At 35.3% G+C, this 18,816-nt stretch overlaps 1 protein-coding gene across 16 annotated transcripts in view; it reads left to right on the top strand.

Annotated features, from left to right (window-relative positions):
* Positions 1-18,816, top strand: part of FOXP2 (forkhead box P2) — a 568,904-nt gene that overhangs the window by 498,142 nt on the left and 51,946 nt on the right. For 9 of the 16 annotated variants that reach the window (XM_073238565.1, XM_073238561.1, XM_073238563.1 and 6 more), the window contains 5 exons: positions 3,099-3,236; positions 4,247-4,465; positions 5,735-5,891; positions 15,229-15,442; positions 17,164-17,268. In XM_073238565.1, the coding sequence (XP_073094666.1) occupies positions 3,099-3,236; positions 4,247-4,465; positions 5,735-5,891; positions 15,229-15,442; positions 17,164-17,268 (833 nt within the window). Of the gene's footprint in view, positions 2,642-3,098; positions 3,237-4,246; positions 4,466-5,734; positions 5,892-15,228; positions 15,443-17,163; positions 17,269-18,816 lie in introns of all 16 variants that reach the window. The other 7 variants (XM_073238567.1, XM_073238570.1, XM_073238574.1 and 4 more) reach the window with 4 other exon arrangements.

The following is an 18,816-nucleotide window of genomic DNA, read 5'->3' as shown; positions in this document are numbered from 1 at the left end:
CACTAAGATATATATATATATATTTCAGAAAAGTTATCCATCGATTTTCAAATCTGATGCTGGGTTTACTTGTTTAAATATTTATAAAGTAGCATTATCTCCAAAATTTTATGTACTCAGTATCCATCTTTGTCAATGAATGGTAACTAAAGAATTCAATGGGTTTGTAAAAAGTGATAAAGGGGGAATAAAGGAAATGTGTCACTTAAAGTGAACCACTTAAAAATGCAGTTTTGCATTTTGAAAATCATTCATTTCCAAACAAGGCAAGTGGAAAGTAGTCTACATAAAACTGACATTTCTTGCAGGAAAAACTAATTTTCCACTTATTAAAATTATTCAAAATTGTAATACCCTCATATTTAATTTTGGATGAGCTTATGTATGTGGATTTAAAGACAATGATATTGACTTATTTGTAATGTTAAAAATTCCTCAGAAGCACACCTGAGCTTTCCTACATATATAATTAATTTTAATTTGGTTTTTTGTACATATCTTATGGAAGTGAAGTGTTCAGTTAGTAGTGTGTTAGTTGGCTTAATCTTTCTTCATATTTTTATGTCTGTGTATTATCAATTTGAGATAGTAGTTTCCTAGAGGGTAGGGCAGAATCTGCTTAAAATTTACAGAACATCACATATGTGTGATATATGTGATTTTAGGATGGACAAAGATGTGGTGGTTATTTGTATGTAAAAACATTTAATTGTAAGGAAAATATAAACCATTTTAAGAGGAAAAAAATAAGTCCAACCATAATGAAAAGGCTAATGAATTCCAAAGAATAAAAGGCAGGAAAGTTGCTTAAATTTGCTTATACACCAAATCACTCACAATGGCAATCAGCAGTGGAGTCATATAATTTGTGTAAGCTGAAATCTGCTGACCTTGCAGTGTATTATGATGTGCTTCTATTCAAAAAACTTTTTGTACAAAGTGCATTTGTTATCAGTAACTCATAAAATATTTTTACTTGTAGATATAGAGATAATTAAGTGAAAAAACTCCATATGCTAAAAAGTGATAAGGGGCTGTTAGGTGAGAGAAGTATGGCAAGTTTTTCATCACATGATCGACTTTATACAATCATCCATCCTTCCCTCTCTTTCTCCCTCCCTCCCTCCATCCATCTATCCATCTCTCTCTCTCTCTAGCTGGAGTGGCAACCTTTTTAAAGTCAAACATTAATCTTACCTTGTCGCCTCATTTTGGTTAGATTCCTTGTTATTTGGAGACAGTAAGAGGTAAATAGTGTTGAAAGAAAAGGTACACTTGTGATAGATAGTATTTTCCAAACTGCTTGTTCTAACCACTCTGTTTATCAAAGAACAAGCAGTTAAGTACATTGACCATTAAATTTTTAAACAACTAAACACTTAGGCAGCCCATAAGGTCAATTAATTTTATATCATGCATTTCAGAATGTCTTTTATTATGGTAGATTTAAGTACAGTAATCTATAGGTATGTCAATATGTTCATTAAAAATCCAGAAATATTTTTTATAAACACTGAAATTCTTTCTGTCATAAATGTGATTCTTTTTCTTCATGTTAGAAATTAGATCTAATTAATCCATGTTTTGAGATACAAACACAACATAGAAAAGACAGTTATTACACAGTATTAAATATAAAGTTGGGTGTTTCTTTTTGTTCTGAGGGTTTTGTGTTTTTGAGAAAGAGATAAATTAATCTACCCTGGATTTCTTTTATTTTTTCTTCTAACTTCTATTTCATTATTAATTTCTCCTTTCTTTATAACATAAGGTGCCACCCCAAAAACTTTGAACTGCATTAAAAATAACTATTAAATTGTGAACCATGTCTATTAATCTTTTTATTTTTTCAAAGTCACATGTCCTATGAATTTCATCTAAAGCAGTATTTCTATAAATACTTGCTTTTATTTACAGTAAAAGTGGATTATTTTTTCTAGGAAAGAAGGTGATTGCTTTTTGAAAGGTGCAAAATTGGCAAGTTGACAAGTTGTTTGATAACATTCTGGTTAGTACAAGCAATGCCTTCAGACAGTGTGACTGCCGCCAAACTGAGCATAATACCTCTGGCTTTTATACACGGTTTTCCTGTTTGCACTCTTGCCATCCTTTTCCTCTGTCTCCACATCCTTTCTTTCTTTCTCTAGGACTTTCTCCCCACCTCTTCCTTACTCTGTATTTCCTTGTTTTCTCTTTCTCCTCTTTTTTCCTCTCCCTCATTCCCTTTTCTTTTTGACTCTTTTATTTTCGAACTTTGGAAAGAGAAGAAATTTTAAGCAAAATGCTTTCTTTTCAGCTTAATTAATAACCTTTAAATAGTCTTTAGATTTCCAGACTATCTGGTATAAATTTAGTTGGCTTGAAATAAGAAAATGTTTAGAGAAGAAGCTAGAATAAATAAGTTTATGATTCCCTAGAGAGAATACTAGGTTTATGGTTCCTTGGACCTATGTATGTGCTATTTTCTGGATGTATGTGTGTGTAGATCTATGTCTTCCTCTCTCTGTGTGTATACATATATAGCTTCTCTTTGGATTATTATATGTACTCATGTAGTAATGTGTATTGCTATATGTATTTTTCTAGTACTATATTTATTTTCTATAGATTTATGAAATTTTGAAGATGGTATGTTTTATGAGTAAGTACATTCTACATACATACTTTTTACTAGCTTTGATAACATTTCTATGCATATTTTTCCATTTGTTTAATCTTTATTTTAATCTTTAAACCATTTCAAAAGTCTTTTCATTTGTAATGCTGTGACATTGATGAGATTATCAGTTATGAAGTATTGAGAACACTGACATGTAATTGTTTATTTTTAACTATGGTAGTCAAAGCTCACACATCTTAGCACAATGCATTAGAGGCGTGGAACAGAAAGATGGAATCTCCTGTCTCTGGAAAGCTAGTGTCTAAATACTGCAGTACTTTAATATTATTATTCAATAGTTAAATAATATAATATGTATTGTGTTAAATTTATCAGTCATCAAGTGCTAAAGAATTTAGTGGCAGTGACATATAGTTGTGAGGTAGGTTAACAGTTGTTTGGTTATAATCATCCTTTCTCTTCCTCTGTTTCTGTCAAGGTGCCTGTGTCGGTGGCCATGATGACGCCCCAGGTGATCACCCCTCAGCAAATGCAGCAGATCCTTCAGCAGCAAGTTCTGTCTCCTCAGCAGCTCCAAGCCCTCCTCCAGCAACAGCAAGCCGTCATGCTGCAGCAGGTAATGTGGGTCACCTGCTTCGGTGCTCTAGCATGGCACAGAAGGTAGGCACCCATGCTGGCAGTGCTGCGCATATACTTGACAGGTCATTCTTCACTTAAAGGGACAGCTTGCCAGTGTGTTAGACACAAATATAGAGTGTTAATTGCAGAACTGTGTTAGAACATTTAGATCCCTCAGTCTTCTTAAATTCATTAAATTCTAGAATAAGAGCAGAGAGAGGTATAATTTCAACATGGAATAAGTCAATATTTAAATATCCAAATGCTCAGGTACATTTGATTTGTAGACTTCCCAACGGAAGTGCAAAGAGACTAGACATAATTCTTCTGCTTTTAATACTGCTGGCCCTTGGGCACTCCTTTTAGTTCACATCAGTGTGAAAGTTGAACTGGCCACTTGGTCCTAGGAGGGAAAGTGACATCCCAAATTTTCTTTTCCAAACTATATTCAGTGTTTAAGAATAGATGTAGCTACTTACTAGAATGAAGCTAAGCAGCTAAGCCAGCAATTGGTGAAATTTTACTTTTTAAATTACAGATTATGTTATTAATATGTGCCTTGTCGGACCCTCGTGTGTATGTACAGTGGAGTTTAAGTCACAGCCTTAGTTACCGTAGAGGAAGTGGCGTGCTTTGGTGGAATCCTGAGTTAGCTGCTCTGCTGTTGGCACAGCCATGACTCAGGCCAGTGCTCACTCTCAAGGCTGGTCTTCCGAGCGTCTGGGTGCGATGGTGTACGCAGACATGTTTGGACTTCACAAACAGATGATAGTCTGTTGTACTTGCTGCCAACCTCTGTCGGCCCTGGCCTCGGGGGCACAGACTCCGCCGGTGGCTGAGGTTTCAGAGCTGCCACGGGAGAAAGTGAGGTGGATTGGTCCACCTGGAGCCAGTGTGTAGTTTTGCTGTCCTGGCAAGGCGACTCTTACTGGGTGCTCTGCCATGTGCCAGTCTAGAAGAGTTTAGGAGATGTGTAATATATGAAACTTTTGCCTTTATTTATTAAAGTCAAAATGGTTTATTCAGCAACAACTACAAGAGTTTTACAAGAAACAGCAAGAGCAGTTACATCTTCAGCTTTTGCAGCAGCAGCAACAGCAGCAGCAGCAGCAGCAACAGCAGCAGCAGCAACAGCAACAGCAGCAGCAGCAGCAGCAGCAACAACAGCAGCAGCAGCAGCAGCAACAGCAGCAGCAGCAGCAACACCCTGGGAAGCAGGCGAAGGAGGTGGGAGCCTGTGGAGGGGCAGGGGGGTAAGGGGGGGCCCAGGGAGACCGGGGTTAGGGACCAGGGTGGGGGCTCAGGGCCCTTGCCACCGACCATCACACTTGGCCTGACCGCAGGGCCATGGGGGACTGAGTCGCCCAACACGAGGTGCGGCTGGGTGGTGGGTGGATGCTGCACACCACGCGCTCACGAGGTTCCGAGGGCTGAGGGAGTCGTTCTCTCCCAGTGCGGCTGAGGACGTGGGCACAAGCCCGGCAGCTGCCACGGTGGAGGAGCCGGAGAAGCCGAGACATGGGTTTCTGGGCCACAGGCCCTGGCTGAGGAGCTGCTGCTGTGGCCCAGGGGGAGCGTGGTCACAGTGCTGTGCTCGTAAATCACAGGACAGGCCGGCTTTTCAGGCCTGTGCACTTGTCAGCAAACTGCATCAGATGCAAACAGAACAGAAACACACCATGTTGAAGTAGTTATACTGATCAGCAGGTATCTGGAGGAGCCGTTGTCTTCAAGCTGCCCATTATGCAAACGTTCAGGAAGCAGTTTTGACCTCCTGAGGCTTTGTTTCTGTTTGGATTTCGAATAGAATTTCAGACAGCCATCAACTGCAGAATAGAAATTGCTCCCTCATTTCTCCCGAGGCTGTAGGCAATCCACATGACTTGCTCCATTATGCAGTCTGTTTTCCAGTGAGTGCATCACAAGTTTCCCTTTCCTCAAACTAAAAAGGAGAGGTCTCCTCAGCAGCTTGTCTCATAATGCCTCAGAAATTCAAAAGTTACATTTTTCTTTATAAGAAGGGCACTTTTTCTTGCCTTGAACAACAATTCTGCCTTTAATATATTACAATGAAAGGAGAGAGGAAGGGAGAGAGCTAACAGGCCTGTCCTGTGACGGTGACATCCAGCTTACTAACAGGTCATTGAGACACATCCCGGACCTCCACGCGTCCGACGTGCTCAGTTGGAAAAGCAGTAACGGGGGAGGAGTGTTGTGGAGGTTGGCCGCTTCCTACAGCGTTTCCCTCTCAGTGTAGGTGAGTTATCGTCTGCCGTAAGCCGATGGAGAAACAAAGTCTGAGGCGTCGTCCCACACTCCTAATTCAGGGCCTTCAGTATTTGTGTGATACTTGGGGAAAAGTCACTGGAAGCCTAGAACTCGCTCACGCTCTGCCCTGGGCGTGGCCATGGGATGGCCACCCAGAAGCCCCCGCGCACATCTCACGCGAGAGGCGCCTCCGCGCAGCCCGTAGCTGACTGGGTGGGTCTCCCGCAGCAGCAGCAGCTGGCAGCCCAGCAGCTCGTGTTCCAGCAGCAGCTCCTCCAGATGCAGCAGCTCCAGCAGCAGCAGCACCTGCTCAGCCTGCAGCGCCAAGGACTTATCTCCATTCCGCCTGGCCAGGCCACACTTCCAGTGCAGCCGCTGCCACAAGGTATGTCACGGCGTTGCCTTCCGCACCGCGTGCTCCCACCTTTAAGGCCCGTCTCCTCACACCTCGGGTTTATTATTAAAGCGTGATTGGTAGGTGGTTGTGCAACTCATTTTCTTGAGACCCAGAAATTTTACTACTTGCTGCTTTCAGGTGGGCAATAAAACTGCTTCAGAGTCATTTGCTAGACACCAAATGTCTGTTTATGAGTCTTAGGGCAGAAAGTAGTTTATAGGGCCAACACTGTTCAAGCACTGCTGAATACACACTGGAAATGGGCAGAGAAGCAGGTTAGTGGGAAGGCTGTCAACACACAGGTTTAACGTAAATAAGCAGATAAGGAAAATGTACATAGAAATTGCTAATCTTCATGCAGAAGACCCCACGTATAAAAGAGAGGCTTTATTTACTTCTACAGAGCATATTCTAAGTTATGCTTTGTGGGACCCCGTTATACATTGGGAGACAATAGTGATCCTATTTTCTCTAAAATAATATTGCTTATGCAAGTCATATAAATTACAGCTTTAAAAAAGCTGTCAACTTGTTCTTATTTATTTTTCTGGCAAGAAAACTTGGGATGTATTTTGATAATACAAAAATGAACAATAATGCAATACTGTACAATAATACTACTGCATATATTCATCATTGGACTCTTCACTTTTGGGAAATGGAAAGAGTTCTAAGTAAAAAAATAACGGTAAACAAAATGCTTCCTTGTGTGCCAAAATTCTCAATACAGGCAAAAGGTTTGTTCATTAAATGTCATAAATATATATATTCTAATTTGAATTTGGATTCTTGGAACAAACTTTGGTATGAATGAACTTTAATTCAGGTTAATTATATTTGTCAAAGAGGAGCTTACATTGTAGGAATATTTGCTGTGCTTTTTTCAGATCTGTAGGGTACATTGAAGAAAATCAAGAACAATAAAATACACAGAAATTAAAATTAGGCAAGTAAAACACAAGTCTTTAAAATGCATATAATCATTGTTTTGGGCACATGAAATTAAATATATTGTGGTAAATGTGTTTCTCTTCATGAAATTACTGTCTCCTTGGCTCATTTTCCCACAATTCTCCCTTTCACCTGACTTCACATCCTCTAATTCACCTGATTGAATCACTCCCAGAAAATCAAGAAAGACAAAATTTAAACAGTGAAAGAAAAACAAGGCAATAAACTCACATTTCTGTCTCATTCCAAAGAGAATTGGAATAAACCATGGTGTCACCGTTATGATCACAAATTATTCTTCTTTGGAAAATGAGGACACTAACACAGAAGAAAACATCTTGTTGATAATATTTTTCAGTAAAATTTAAATAAAATCTATATTTAGGATCTAATTATATGAGAATCTCCTTGGTAGAAAAGCATGACCTACCATTACTTAGACTAAAACACTTCAAACATTTCAAGAAAGTTTAAAATAGATGATCATAGTAAGAACTATATTTGAAATATATTTGTTAGACTACATTCTTCCAAAACAAGCATGCAAATATCCTGCCAAAAAAGGAAACTTTTGATGATGTAACCATTCTAATAATTTTCCAATGAAAATTTTCTTAATTCTGAACTTTCTTTTGATAAAATTATCTTTTTTCCCCTTTTCTTCTGTTTGTACTCTCCATGAGGTAGTAAGAGATAAAATGCACTAGATGGAACACATTGAGGAAAAAAAAATAAGTCTGAAAACATATCTGGGTTTGATTAGAAAATTTACATGTTAAACAAAAAAAGATCATAGTCATGTTTTTCACTGTTTGGATCAGTGTGAAAAGAGCCATTGTAGAGACCCATTAGCTAAACACAGGTGGAATGTGTCAGATAAACCAGCTACAGTAAAGGAACACAACTTCATAGTATTGTGCTGGAATCCCAGGATTAGATTGGGGAATAAATATTAAGCATTTAAAGTCATCATGAATGTTACTATAATAATAGGATTTTAATGTAAAATAGGCAATTCAATTACCATCTCTAAATATGTATATAAAGTAACTGCAGGTATAATGAAGTCAGATAGAAAAGGGTGGATTTGTAAATCAATCTTCAATAAACTACTGATTATAAAGTTATTTAACACATAATGTAGTTTATGTATCAACTACTAATTATTTAGTGACACACTTTCATGACCTAGTACCATTGTCTACCAGTGAGAAAATAGGAAATTATTGTGTGTGCACTTGAAACTTTGATGTGTTTTGACATAGTTGAAAGTCGGTGTGTCCCAATATACAATATATTCGCAGGCTTACTATGAATACAGGGATTAGAGTATATATGTGGTAAGAACTTCATTTCACTCCAATGTTTTATAAGTTTTTTGAATTTATAAAATATATTGAAAACATAACTTTTGTTATCAGTCTGAAAGATCAAACATGGAATGTGAGACATCCAGCCAGAGCTATTTTGAACTAACATCTTGTAGAACTAGATGAGCTTGTAATCAGAAAACTCTTGAATAACAAAGAAAATCAAGTCCTTTAACACAAAATGCAATGTCCTTTATGCTGAGTTAGGAATGTGCTGAAGTTTATCTTTGGCATCAGTAGTCATCCAAAATCAGCTATTTAGCTTTGACTCATTCTCTGCTTATGGAAATCTAAATAGCCAAATGCCTACTAAAACACAATTTCTGGCATCCTTGATTTTTTTTACTTAATCTGTGGTCATGTGCTTACATAGATCATCATTGTATCTAATCAGGGTAACAGCACCAGCAATGTGAACAATGCATGTCACGCAGAATTATTGTTTCAATCTTAGTATTCCCTTTCAAATGCCAGTAAGTCCTCAGTCTGTAACTTGGAGGAAAAATCTCCTCTGGGGTTTTACATGCTGAAACTCCATCAGTGAGCTGAAGTTTAAATATACATTTATTATTGCAGAAATAAAACTTTGCAGAGTTACCTGTGAATGCTGTTAATCTTATGCATAAAAACTAATTACAAATAATTATATACAAAGGGAAATATTAAAAGTGTATTGAGATAATTTTTGAGAAAATGTAAATAAGATAGAAAGATGGATATTAAATTATATCATAATTCTAATTGTTGTATAACTGTTTAGTGTACTAGAATGCACATATTAAAATGGATTTAATTCCATTTAGGCCATAAGTTTTTTTAAAAAATTTATTTGTCAGGTCTTTATATCTTGAGGGAAGACTCAAAGGCAGAATGTCAACTTTGCTGCATTAAAATTTCATGATGAGGAAAACTAAGAAACTACTGTTTTTATAATAGAATAACAAACTTAAAAAATGCGGCCTGATTCCCAGATTATGCTTGCCAGTAAAAATTTTAATAGTAAAATCATACAGGAATTTTTTTATATTAGATGTATTCTCATACCCAGGAGTTCCTTTTTTTATAGAGAAATTTGCCTTTGGTCTCAGTTTCAGCCAAATAGCTATTTTTACTCCCTGTGATTCAACGTTTGGACAAAATGTGCATTCAGGGTATCTCTCATTAAACATACATTTTAAAGATGGGCAATTGTACCTACAGGTTATAGTAGGCGCCTTGTCAAATATAAATCAATACTATGTTAGGTTTTGCAAATTATAAATGAACATGTAGATCTCTGAAGGATAGTGCAGAAACCGGAATAACGGTTGCCTCTGGAGAGGAGAACTGGGGACCAGAGGTCAGGGCCGGTGGGGAAATTCAGTATTGCAATGTATACCCTTCTCTGTGATTCAGTTATTTTGACTGCATGTGTACACTAGTCTTCCAAAGGTAAAATTAAAGATGAAAATTGAAAAGTATGTGATGGTATTTCAATAATTCAAACTACTGAATATGTAAAATTGGTTCACAAAATGTGTGAATCATACAAATACTTCTACCAAAATTCACCTTAATACTTTTAATTATGAGCAGTGCTGGAAAATAAGCAGAATACTGTTAAATGAGATAATTAAAAATCCATAATAGACTTACTTTACACCATAATATATAAAAATTAATGATAAAAATTAATTACTGGACATAGAAAATGAAAGAACATTGAAATAATCTTTTTTTGGTGTGAAAAAGCTAGTAATAAAATTTTTACCAATAAATAAAACTACTAAAATTTTTAAGCCTTGTGTGCCCCTGGGACATATAATCTAGATATGAATTATCAAATATTACTTAATTATTAGCACAGTGCATGGCACACAATAGCTATTGCACACTATGAATCTGGGATTAAATAATTATTATTTAGTTGCTTTATCTGTGGTATTATTTTGTGGTGGCATTTTGATTAGGGATTCATCCTTTTATTCATTCAATTCCTGGAAAAACAAACTTTCTGATGCCTATTTGGAGCCCTGGCAGTGAAGAACAGGCTCAAGTCATCATCCAAAGCCATCGAACCTCATCATTTCTCAATTTTTTATAATAGTGGAGTTTTAAAATAGCATAATTATAAAACTTTTTGGCACTAATATTCTGTGTATATATCCTTGAAGTAAGTTAATAAGGAAAACTCAATAATTGCCACTTAAGATTTTAAGTTAACTATTATTCTATGATGGTTTAGTCCACTGATTCCCAGATTATGCTTGCCAGTACGCTAGTGTTCTGGTCAGCTGAACAACTCTTTAAAGTAATATTCGTTGGGCCCTGATTTGCTGCAGGCATCTTATTGGCACTGGGGATAAGCAGTGAATAAAACAGACAAAAGCCCTGCCATCATAAAATTTACATTTTATTGTAAAAGGCAATAAATAAATTAAGTAAAATATATAGTACTAAGGGCTAGGGAGAAAAATTTTAAAGTAAGGATAGGAAAAAATAAAGCCACCGTAGGAAATGGGAGGAGTGAACTCATGGCCAGGCTGCCCAGGGAAAGAATCCTGGGAAGGGGATCTGTGAGTACCGACCTAAAACTGTAAGGGTGCTCTGCCACAGATTAGCTCTAGAGCAAGTTACTTAACTTTTTGTGCCCCCATTTCCTCATCTCTAAAATGGAGATAACAATAGTAGTTTTTGGTATTAGATTAGTCACCATGTGGTAAGCACTTAAAGTGACTAGCTTATTGGAGTGCTATATACTTATCTGTTCAATAAAACAAAGACAAAGAAACATGCTAGAGTATTGAGTTGGAGTCAGGGGAGCTGTGTAGTTGGGTCAGAGGAGCTATGTAGTTTCAAATGTAAGTTTTTTGAGAAATCTGTTAAGGTTATAAATAGGTAGTCATAGTTCCAGGGAGGTGCCAGAGATCACTGGATGAATCCTAAGCCTGTATCTGGTTTAAAACTGAAATAAATTAGTGTAATGTATTAAAAAGAAATCATTTTTTTCATCAAATGTATTTGTAAAACACTGAGTTAAAAAGGAGACTCAAGTTTTCTTTGTTTCTAAACATCTCAGAACTGTTTTACGTGCTAACATGGATCATGAGTCTCCACGACAGATACCATAGACCTCTTAGATCACAAATTAACAGCATTTAGAAAGTACTGTTTCATAGACACAGTTTAGGAAATACTGAACTTGTTATATTAGTGCTTGAAAAATAGCATAAATTAATTCTTGCAAATCATCAAAACCCACAAAACTTTCAAAATTGTACAATATTGATTGGTTAGTTGTTTCATTTTCATAGTTTTGTATTCGTAGAAAAGAGTTAAGCAAATTGTACATGAGGAAACTGTGTCATAAGCAATGTGATAGTTTACTTAAAAAAGTTTTCCCCAAACATTATCATGGAGCTTCAAAACTACTGATGCCTGTATCCTACCTCCAGATATTGTGCTTTAATTGGTTTGGGCCATGGTCAGGGTGTTGAAAATGATAAACTATTCCCAAGTGATTCTTATATGCAGACACCTTTGGGAACCACTCCACCACTCCTGCTAACAGTAATTTATTTTTGATATCATCTGTTCTCTGCCCCTTAATTATATTTAAAAACTACTTCTTCCTTCTTTTAATTAAAAACCATTATTTGGATGGTAAACAAGTTATGCATTCATCATATGTCTATGTGCTTAATATTTGTTTCCATATCATTGCGATATCATGGCGATACCACTAATTTTCATTACAAAAGAACAGTATAATAGAAGTTTATTTTTAAAAGGTAAGTGGATACCTATGTTAACTAAATAATAAAATCCAAAACTAAATTATTAATATCTTTAACTGAGAGAGTCTCTAAAAACATCTAAGATTCTTTACCCAGATATAAAATGTTATTAGCCACTCAATCTGTTGGAAACAACTTAGTACTGTTTTTAATTCTTTAGACATTGACCAGCAAAGCAGTGCTTATAAATGGTATGCCCTTTAAGAGCCACAGAACTTCTATGTGCAAACCAAGATGTCTCTGAGAACTATATGAATCTGTTATAATCAATTAAATCAACAACTCTTTATTGAGCACATACCAGGCACTATTCTAGGCACTGGGGATATACCAGTGAAATAAAGAATCCCTACCCTTATTAAGATTGCATTGTAGTGGGGAGAGACTGACGATGAGTAAAGCAAACAGATAATATAGTTTCAGAGAGTGATTAATGCTCAAAGAAAAATAAAGTAGGGTGAGATGATAGAGAATGATAGAAGGCAAGGTGGGAAGGGGCAGTGGTTGATAGTGTGGTCAAAGGCCACTCAGAGGAGGTGGTCCTAGAACCATCTGAGTGAAGAGAGGGAGACACCAGGGGAACATCTACAACCAGAAGAAAAGCTGCAAAGAAAACAAATGTATGATGCATCTGGGAAACAGCAGAAGGCTAGTATAATTGAATGAAATGTAGAAAAAGCAATAAATGAGGTCAGAGAGACAGGCAAGAACCAGATAATAAACGCCAGCACCTCATAGGCCATAGTAAGGGGTTATTACCCCAACCCCCCGCTAAGAAGTAAACAAGTGTTAAAAAAAAACTTAAAAGTGATTTAATGCAAAAATAAGCATGTTATGCAGAATATATCTTTTCTTATGAAGCTGTATATTCAACTTATCTTGCTGCATTTACATCCTAACCTTTGTGTAAAGCTGAAATATTTTTTTGAATACACATTATTTAGACTGATAGTGGAATGAATATGTGTGTTCTCCAAGAGTTCATGATGAAAAAATTATTTTAAAAAAACTTAAGAAAATACAGCAATATTCAGCCTTAAGAAGACAACTTGTTTTTTTTCTAAGTGTTCTGGAAGCCATTGGAGGCTTTGCCTGGGAAGTGCCATGCCCTAATTTACATTTGAAGAGATACATTTGGGCCAACATATGAAGAGTAAATTATGGCAATGCAAGGTGAAAGCAGTGGTCCAGGGAAGAGCTGATGGTGGCACAGGGAGGCGGCAGTGAGGTGGCAGTGAGATGGTGAGAGATGTGATGCCGGAGACACATGGAACTGTCAGAGAAAAGGATTTCCTGGTGGAGCTTTGCTGTCTGTACACTTAATACATACAGGGAAGTAATCAAAAAGTTACAGTCAGAAAAGTTTTAGAATCCTAGATAAAAGCTAGAATTAAAGCAATGATTAATGATCTTTACATAGAAATTATTTCCTATGTAACAGAGAAATACCTTACTTGATCAAGCCATCCTCCTTTTTTATAGAAGAACTAGTTTTTAATAACTTTGGTACCCTGAATTAGTCCATCTTTTTTTTTAGTCTCACACTATGTCTTAAAATCTTGAGGAGCCAGGATCACCAAAATGGTAGCTTTCAGTAAAATTATCTGTATGAAATTGTGATAGGCCTAGCAATTTAAGGTTGCCATTGTGATGAATCATTGGACCAGAAGTTATGTTTGGAGGAGTGAAAATTCTTCTGTCACTTTGGGGTACTTATACTATGTCTGGATCAGTGATTTTCCCACTTGGGCAGGGTCAGGGTAAAAGGGCTCCTTCTGCTCATCGTCTTACTCTCTTTTCCCAGCCTCACTCTGGCTTCCCCAGTCCCACACACTTCTTGATTGATCAGCGTCATTATAGCATCTGATGTAGATGTGTGTTGGTTTGTGGGGGCAGGGGAGTAGTTTGTTTACTTAACACTTGCATCCTTACCTTAGGCATTGTAGAAGAACATAGTAATAAAAAACAGATTTTGGAGCCATAGAGCATTAGGTTTGAATTCTGACCATTAGTTACGAGTTTCATGATTTGGGGCAACATACTTAAACTTTCGGAGACTCCATGTTCTCATCTGTAAAATGTAATGATTCCTAACTTCAAGTGAGATGAAACAAGATTATGAATAAAGCACCAGAATATAGTAGATGCTCATTAAATGATAAATATTATAATTCAACTACATTTTCCCCTGTATGTCTTTATGTAGTAGTTTTCATGTTTTTAGTATAATGTTTTAAGAACAAAGGCATTCAAGTCAGACTGCCTGGATTTAAATTTTTACCACATATAAACTTCGTGACTTGGATACATTTATGAACATCTTTCCCACTTTGTTTTCTTACCCAGAAAATGATTAAAATAAAAATATCAATTCCATTGGATTGCAGTGAAGATTAGCAATCATAAGGTATATAGAGAATATACGAAGCCACCCACAGTACTTAGCACAAGTAAATACCATTTTATAAGTCAAATACTGTAAACAATAGTCTCGTCTCTCAATTCCTTATTTCAGAATTATAGTTAAAAGCTTAAAGATTGTGCTTAGCTTTTTTATTTTCATTCTTCATAAATCAGGTAAATTTGCATAATCTGAACCAGAGTTTAAAACGAGTAGTTGATTTCTTCTTTCAGTCATAAACTGAAGAAGTTTAGGCATCATCTGCTTAATTAATCCACATAGGAAATCATATTGGCTTATTCTGGACCTCAAAATGAAATTCAGTTATTTAATTTGTTTCTCCGAGAAAGATCAAAATAACCAGAAAATTATCAAGTTTGTTTTTCCTTTGACTTGAGTGTTTTTTATTTTTCCCTGACTTTTTTCTTTGCCCTTCTTCTTTTTATTTCTTTTGATATGTTTTATTTGCAAATTTATTTCTCTTTCAGTTCCTTGCTAATAAAAACTAAATATGAGCAAAAAGGAAAAGCTGCTTTTAAAAGTTGAATTGTTTAATTTTCTGATAAAACTTGCTCGGTTTTCTGTATTAATCCTTGATACTATTCCCAATGCTATTATTCCCAGTACTATTTCCAAATTGGAAGTCTTTAGCAAACAACTGATTATTAATGAGAAAAGCTGTAGTGCTGAAGGTATGAAGTGTTTTATTGCTGTATATTATGCTGGTAACATCACTTTTGTTGTTGGCATTAATCCACTAATAACACTAAGCTTGTTACATTACCTTTTCCTTGTTATATTAGTGAAAGCTTTCATTCATTTTATAGCTGGCTTAAGTCCTGCTGAGATTCAGCAGTTATGGAAAGAAGTGACTGGAGTTCACAGTATGGAAGATAATGGCGTTAAACATGGAGGGCTAGACCTCACTACTAACAATTCCTCCTCGACTACCTCCTCCAGCACTTCCAAAGCATCACCACCAATCACCCATCATTCCATAGTGAATGGACAGTCTTCAGTTCTAAATGCAAGGCGGGACAGGTAAATCTCATGAGATTTTTGTCTGTTCATTACCAAATTCTGCTTTTGCCAATCATGAAACTAAATAGTGTTTCTTACTTAACAGGGCAGAATGTGTAGAACAAATTAAATAGAAATGTTTAGATTATTTATCTTATTTATTATTTTCATTACAAAAAGCAGTTGAAATGCCAGAAGTTTAATAGATTCATTGGGCAATTTGCCTGAAGAAAGTTCTTTTTTAATAAGTGCCTGTGGAATTATTGTGCCATTGTATTTTTAAGATGTCATGAATAACCTATTGCTGAAATGAGAACATTTTGCCATTTTTAAAATGAGAACGTTTTACAATTTGAGAACCAGTTTTGAATAATTAAAAATACATATATACCCCCTTAATACATTTAAAACATGTGCTTTGACACCAGAAATTAGTATACATAAACATATAAACACAGTGATAATAAACCAGAAGATAGAAGATCTGGTTTGCCTTTTATTGTTGTGGCATGATGGAATTTATTATAAATACACAAAAGTTAACTTATGCTGGTATGTTTCTGAATAAACTTAACTCAATATTCATAGAGAAAAATTACTTGATTTCAGTTACCAATGTTGAGTACATTATGTTAGATAATTTTCAATATACTGTTGTATTTTAGTTGTGTAAAAACTGCCTTTATAAAAGGAGCACCTATGTACTTTTGTCCCTTTAGTTCCATTTATTCAGATTTATTGCTACTTAATCAAGTCCTTTAAAGTAATTTGCATAAAATATGTGAGCTAAAATGTCGCTCAATATGAAAATACCATTTTAAAAGATGAGATATAAGTGTAGGATTTGTTAACAGAGTGGTTTAGGTTCATATGATATATAGCTTTAGACTTCATATTTAGAAGACTTCTGTTACGTTATATGAATATCTGCCTCAGTGTAACAAGTTCTTTCTTATAAGCAGATATTTTTTCAAAGAAACTTATTTAAATCAGTACAGTTTAATACAGCATGCTATAATTTGGTGATATTTCTGGTCTTCATTTGATTATTATCATGAAAAATTATTGTTAGCTTTTATTATTAAAAAATGGTATGCTTCTGACTGCTTTCATGCTGTTGTTTTGAGATTAATTTGATGATTCTGTATTTCAGAATTTGGTTGTTTTCTCTAGGATTTCTCTGATATTATACTCACTTATCAAGTGTTTGACAATTTAGAAGGAAATATCTAAGGATACTGTTCCAAAGTAGAATTTTTTAAATCAGCTATAAGTAGTAGAAATATATATGGTTCACAATAAATTATATTAAATAAACAATTTAAATGATCCCAAAGGTCCCTGTCTCCTTTAAAAAGAGCATTTCAAAAATCTTACGGTGACTGTCCTATTACTTTCTTAAAAATACAGGATTTTTTCACTTATGAATATGTTTTTTTTTATTTAGAGGTAAATGTTACTTTAAGGTCATATGGCAGGATTAGCATATGATACTATACAGTCCTCTTAGTTTTTCATCCTTTATTAACAGTCATCTTTGGCTCTATTTCTCCTCTAATTGGAACATCATCTAGCCTTGGCAGTTGAACTATTCAATAGAACGATTAAATTTTTCTGACTGCTCTGAGCTGAATTGACCTGTTTTGACCTGTTTGTCACTGATCGTAACCTGACAGGCACTAGCAGCCTGCAACGATTATGGCTCTTTGAGATGAGTCTGACGCTGTGTTCTTCTGCTACAGCTTGTCACATGAGGAGACTGGGGCCTCTCACACTCTCTATGGCCATGGAGTTTGCAAATGGCCAGGCTGTGAAAGCATTTGCGAAGATTTTGGACAGTTTTTAAAGTAGGTTTTTTACTTTTTTTAGGGCTGGGCGTGGCTTTATATGGGAGTTGTGGGCAAGTTGTTGTAAATAAACAGTTGAAGGAGGAAAGTGAAGGTCCATCATAAAGCACAATCTGAGTTTCCTGTGTGTTCCAGTAAGTGGATTACCAAAGTCAGGCTAAGAAGATAACTCTTCATGAAAATATTTCACAAGTCATTCAGTAAGGGTTTTTGAATGAATGAAAAGTATTAGCTTTCTATAATATTGTCATTAATGATTGGGAGACATGTTTGCAGGATGCACTTAAATTTCAAGTTTTTAATAAAAATTTCAAGTTAAACTACATTAGGAGTCATATAGCACATATAATTTTAAATACATTTTACAGGTTTATTTTTTAATTGCAGTGTTTATATTTCTTACCTTAAAAATGACTTTTAGCATACATATATATAACAAAAATTAAAAAATGAGAGTTAATAGTAGCTTAAACTTTAAGAAAACTGTACTTATCACATTGTTACTTATTGTACTCAGAATCATAAAGAAACATGCATGCACATATGCTTGTGTGATAGATTACATGGCTTCTCTGGCTTAAAATCAGAACTTTGTATATCTTTAATTTCTTCATACAGTGATTTTTTTTAATTTTTAAGAGGTTCTTTAATAAATCAGAATTGCATCTTTCATGAAACATTTTCCATGCACAGTTCTGCTGTACAAGAGATCTAAACAGAGAGCTACAGATAGGTTTATGGAGATGAGTAACTTCACAGGCTGAGACTCTTATGTTGTCATGGAGCAGCTAACAGGGTGAATGAACTGTTTCATGCTTCATCAACAATTAAGTTAATTAGCTCATTTGAAATTGCACTGCTTTGTTGCCAGGATGTTGGCAGAAACATCAAAAAGATGTGTTTACTAATGGTAGACTACAGGGTATAGAGCAGAAGCACCTTAACAACAAGGCACAAGTACTTGGCATCATAATAACTTTATAGCTGATTTACAGTAAGAATTCCACAAGGATTTTTTAACCTTTTCTGGTTTCTGACCAGAAAAGAATTTTTAAAGGAAATTTGCTTCCTATATTACTGTGGCTTTTGTAAGTGGGTTTAGATGAAAATTTGCACTCCTTTTATAGCAAAACAATTATGAGCTACCCTTTTGTTGAGTATGAAACTGACTAGACTATTCTAAGCCAAGAGAACATTGAAAATGTTAGGTAACTTCGCTGGTTTTCCTCTCTAAAAAAATAACATTTGTTAGAACAAAGAATATAGGGATGTTAATTCTTTTAACATCTAATTTCATATTTCTTCATTTGAATATATAAGTCCTTATCAGTGTTACATTATTCCTTATCACTTAGATTATTTAGAGGACTATTACTACTATTTCTTAAGTATAGTAATTTAAGTCATAAAACTAGCCCAGTCACTCTTTTATTGTTCCAAGTTGTTCTGACAAAATTCAAAACAAATCTTTAAGATTTATCAATAATCACTCACTTCAAATATTAAATATGTTTTTCTTACTAACAAGCAGATAAATATAAACCAATT

The sequence above is a fragment of the Manis javanica genome, chromosome 6 (assembly GCF_040802235.1).
Source record: "Manis javanica isolate MJ-LG chromosome 6, MJ_LKY, whole genome shotgun sequence".
Lineage (NCBI taxonomy): Eukaryota > Metazoa > Chordata > Mammalia > Pholidota > Manidae > Manis > Manis javanica.
This window is presented reverse-complemented; position numbering and strand designations above follow the sequence as displayed.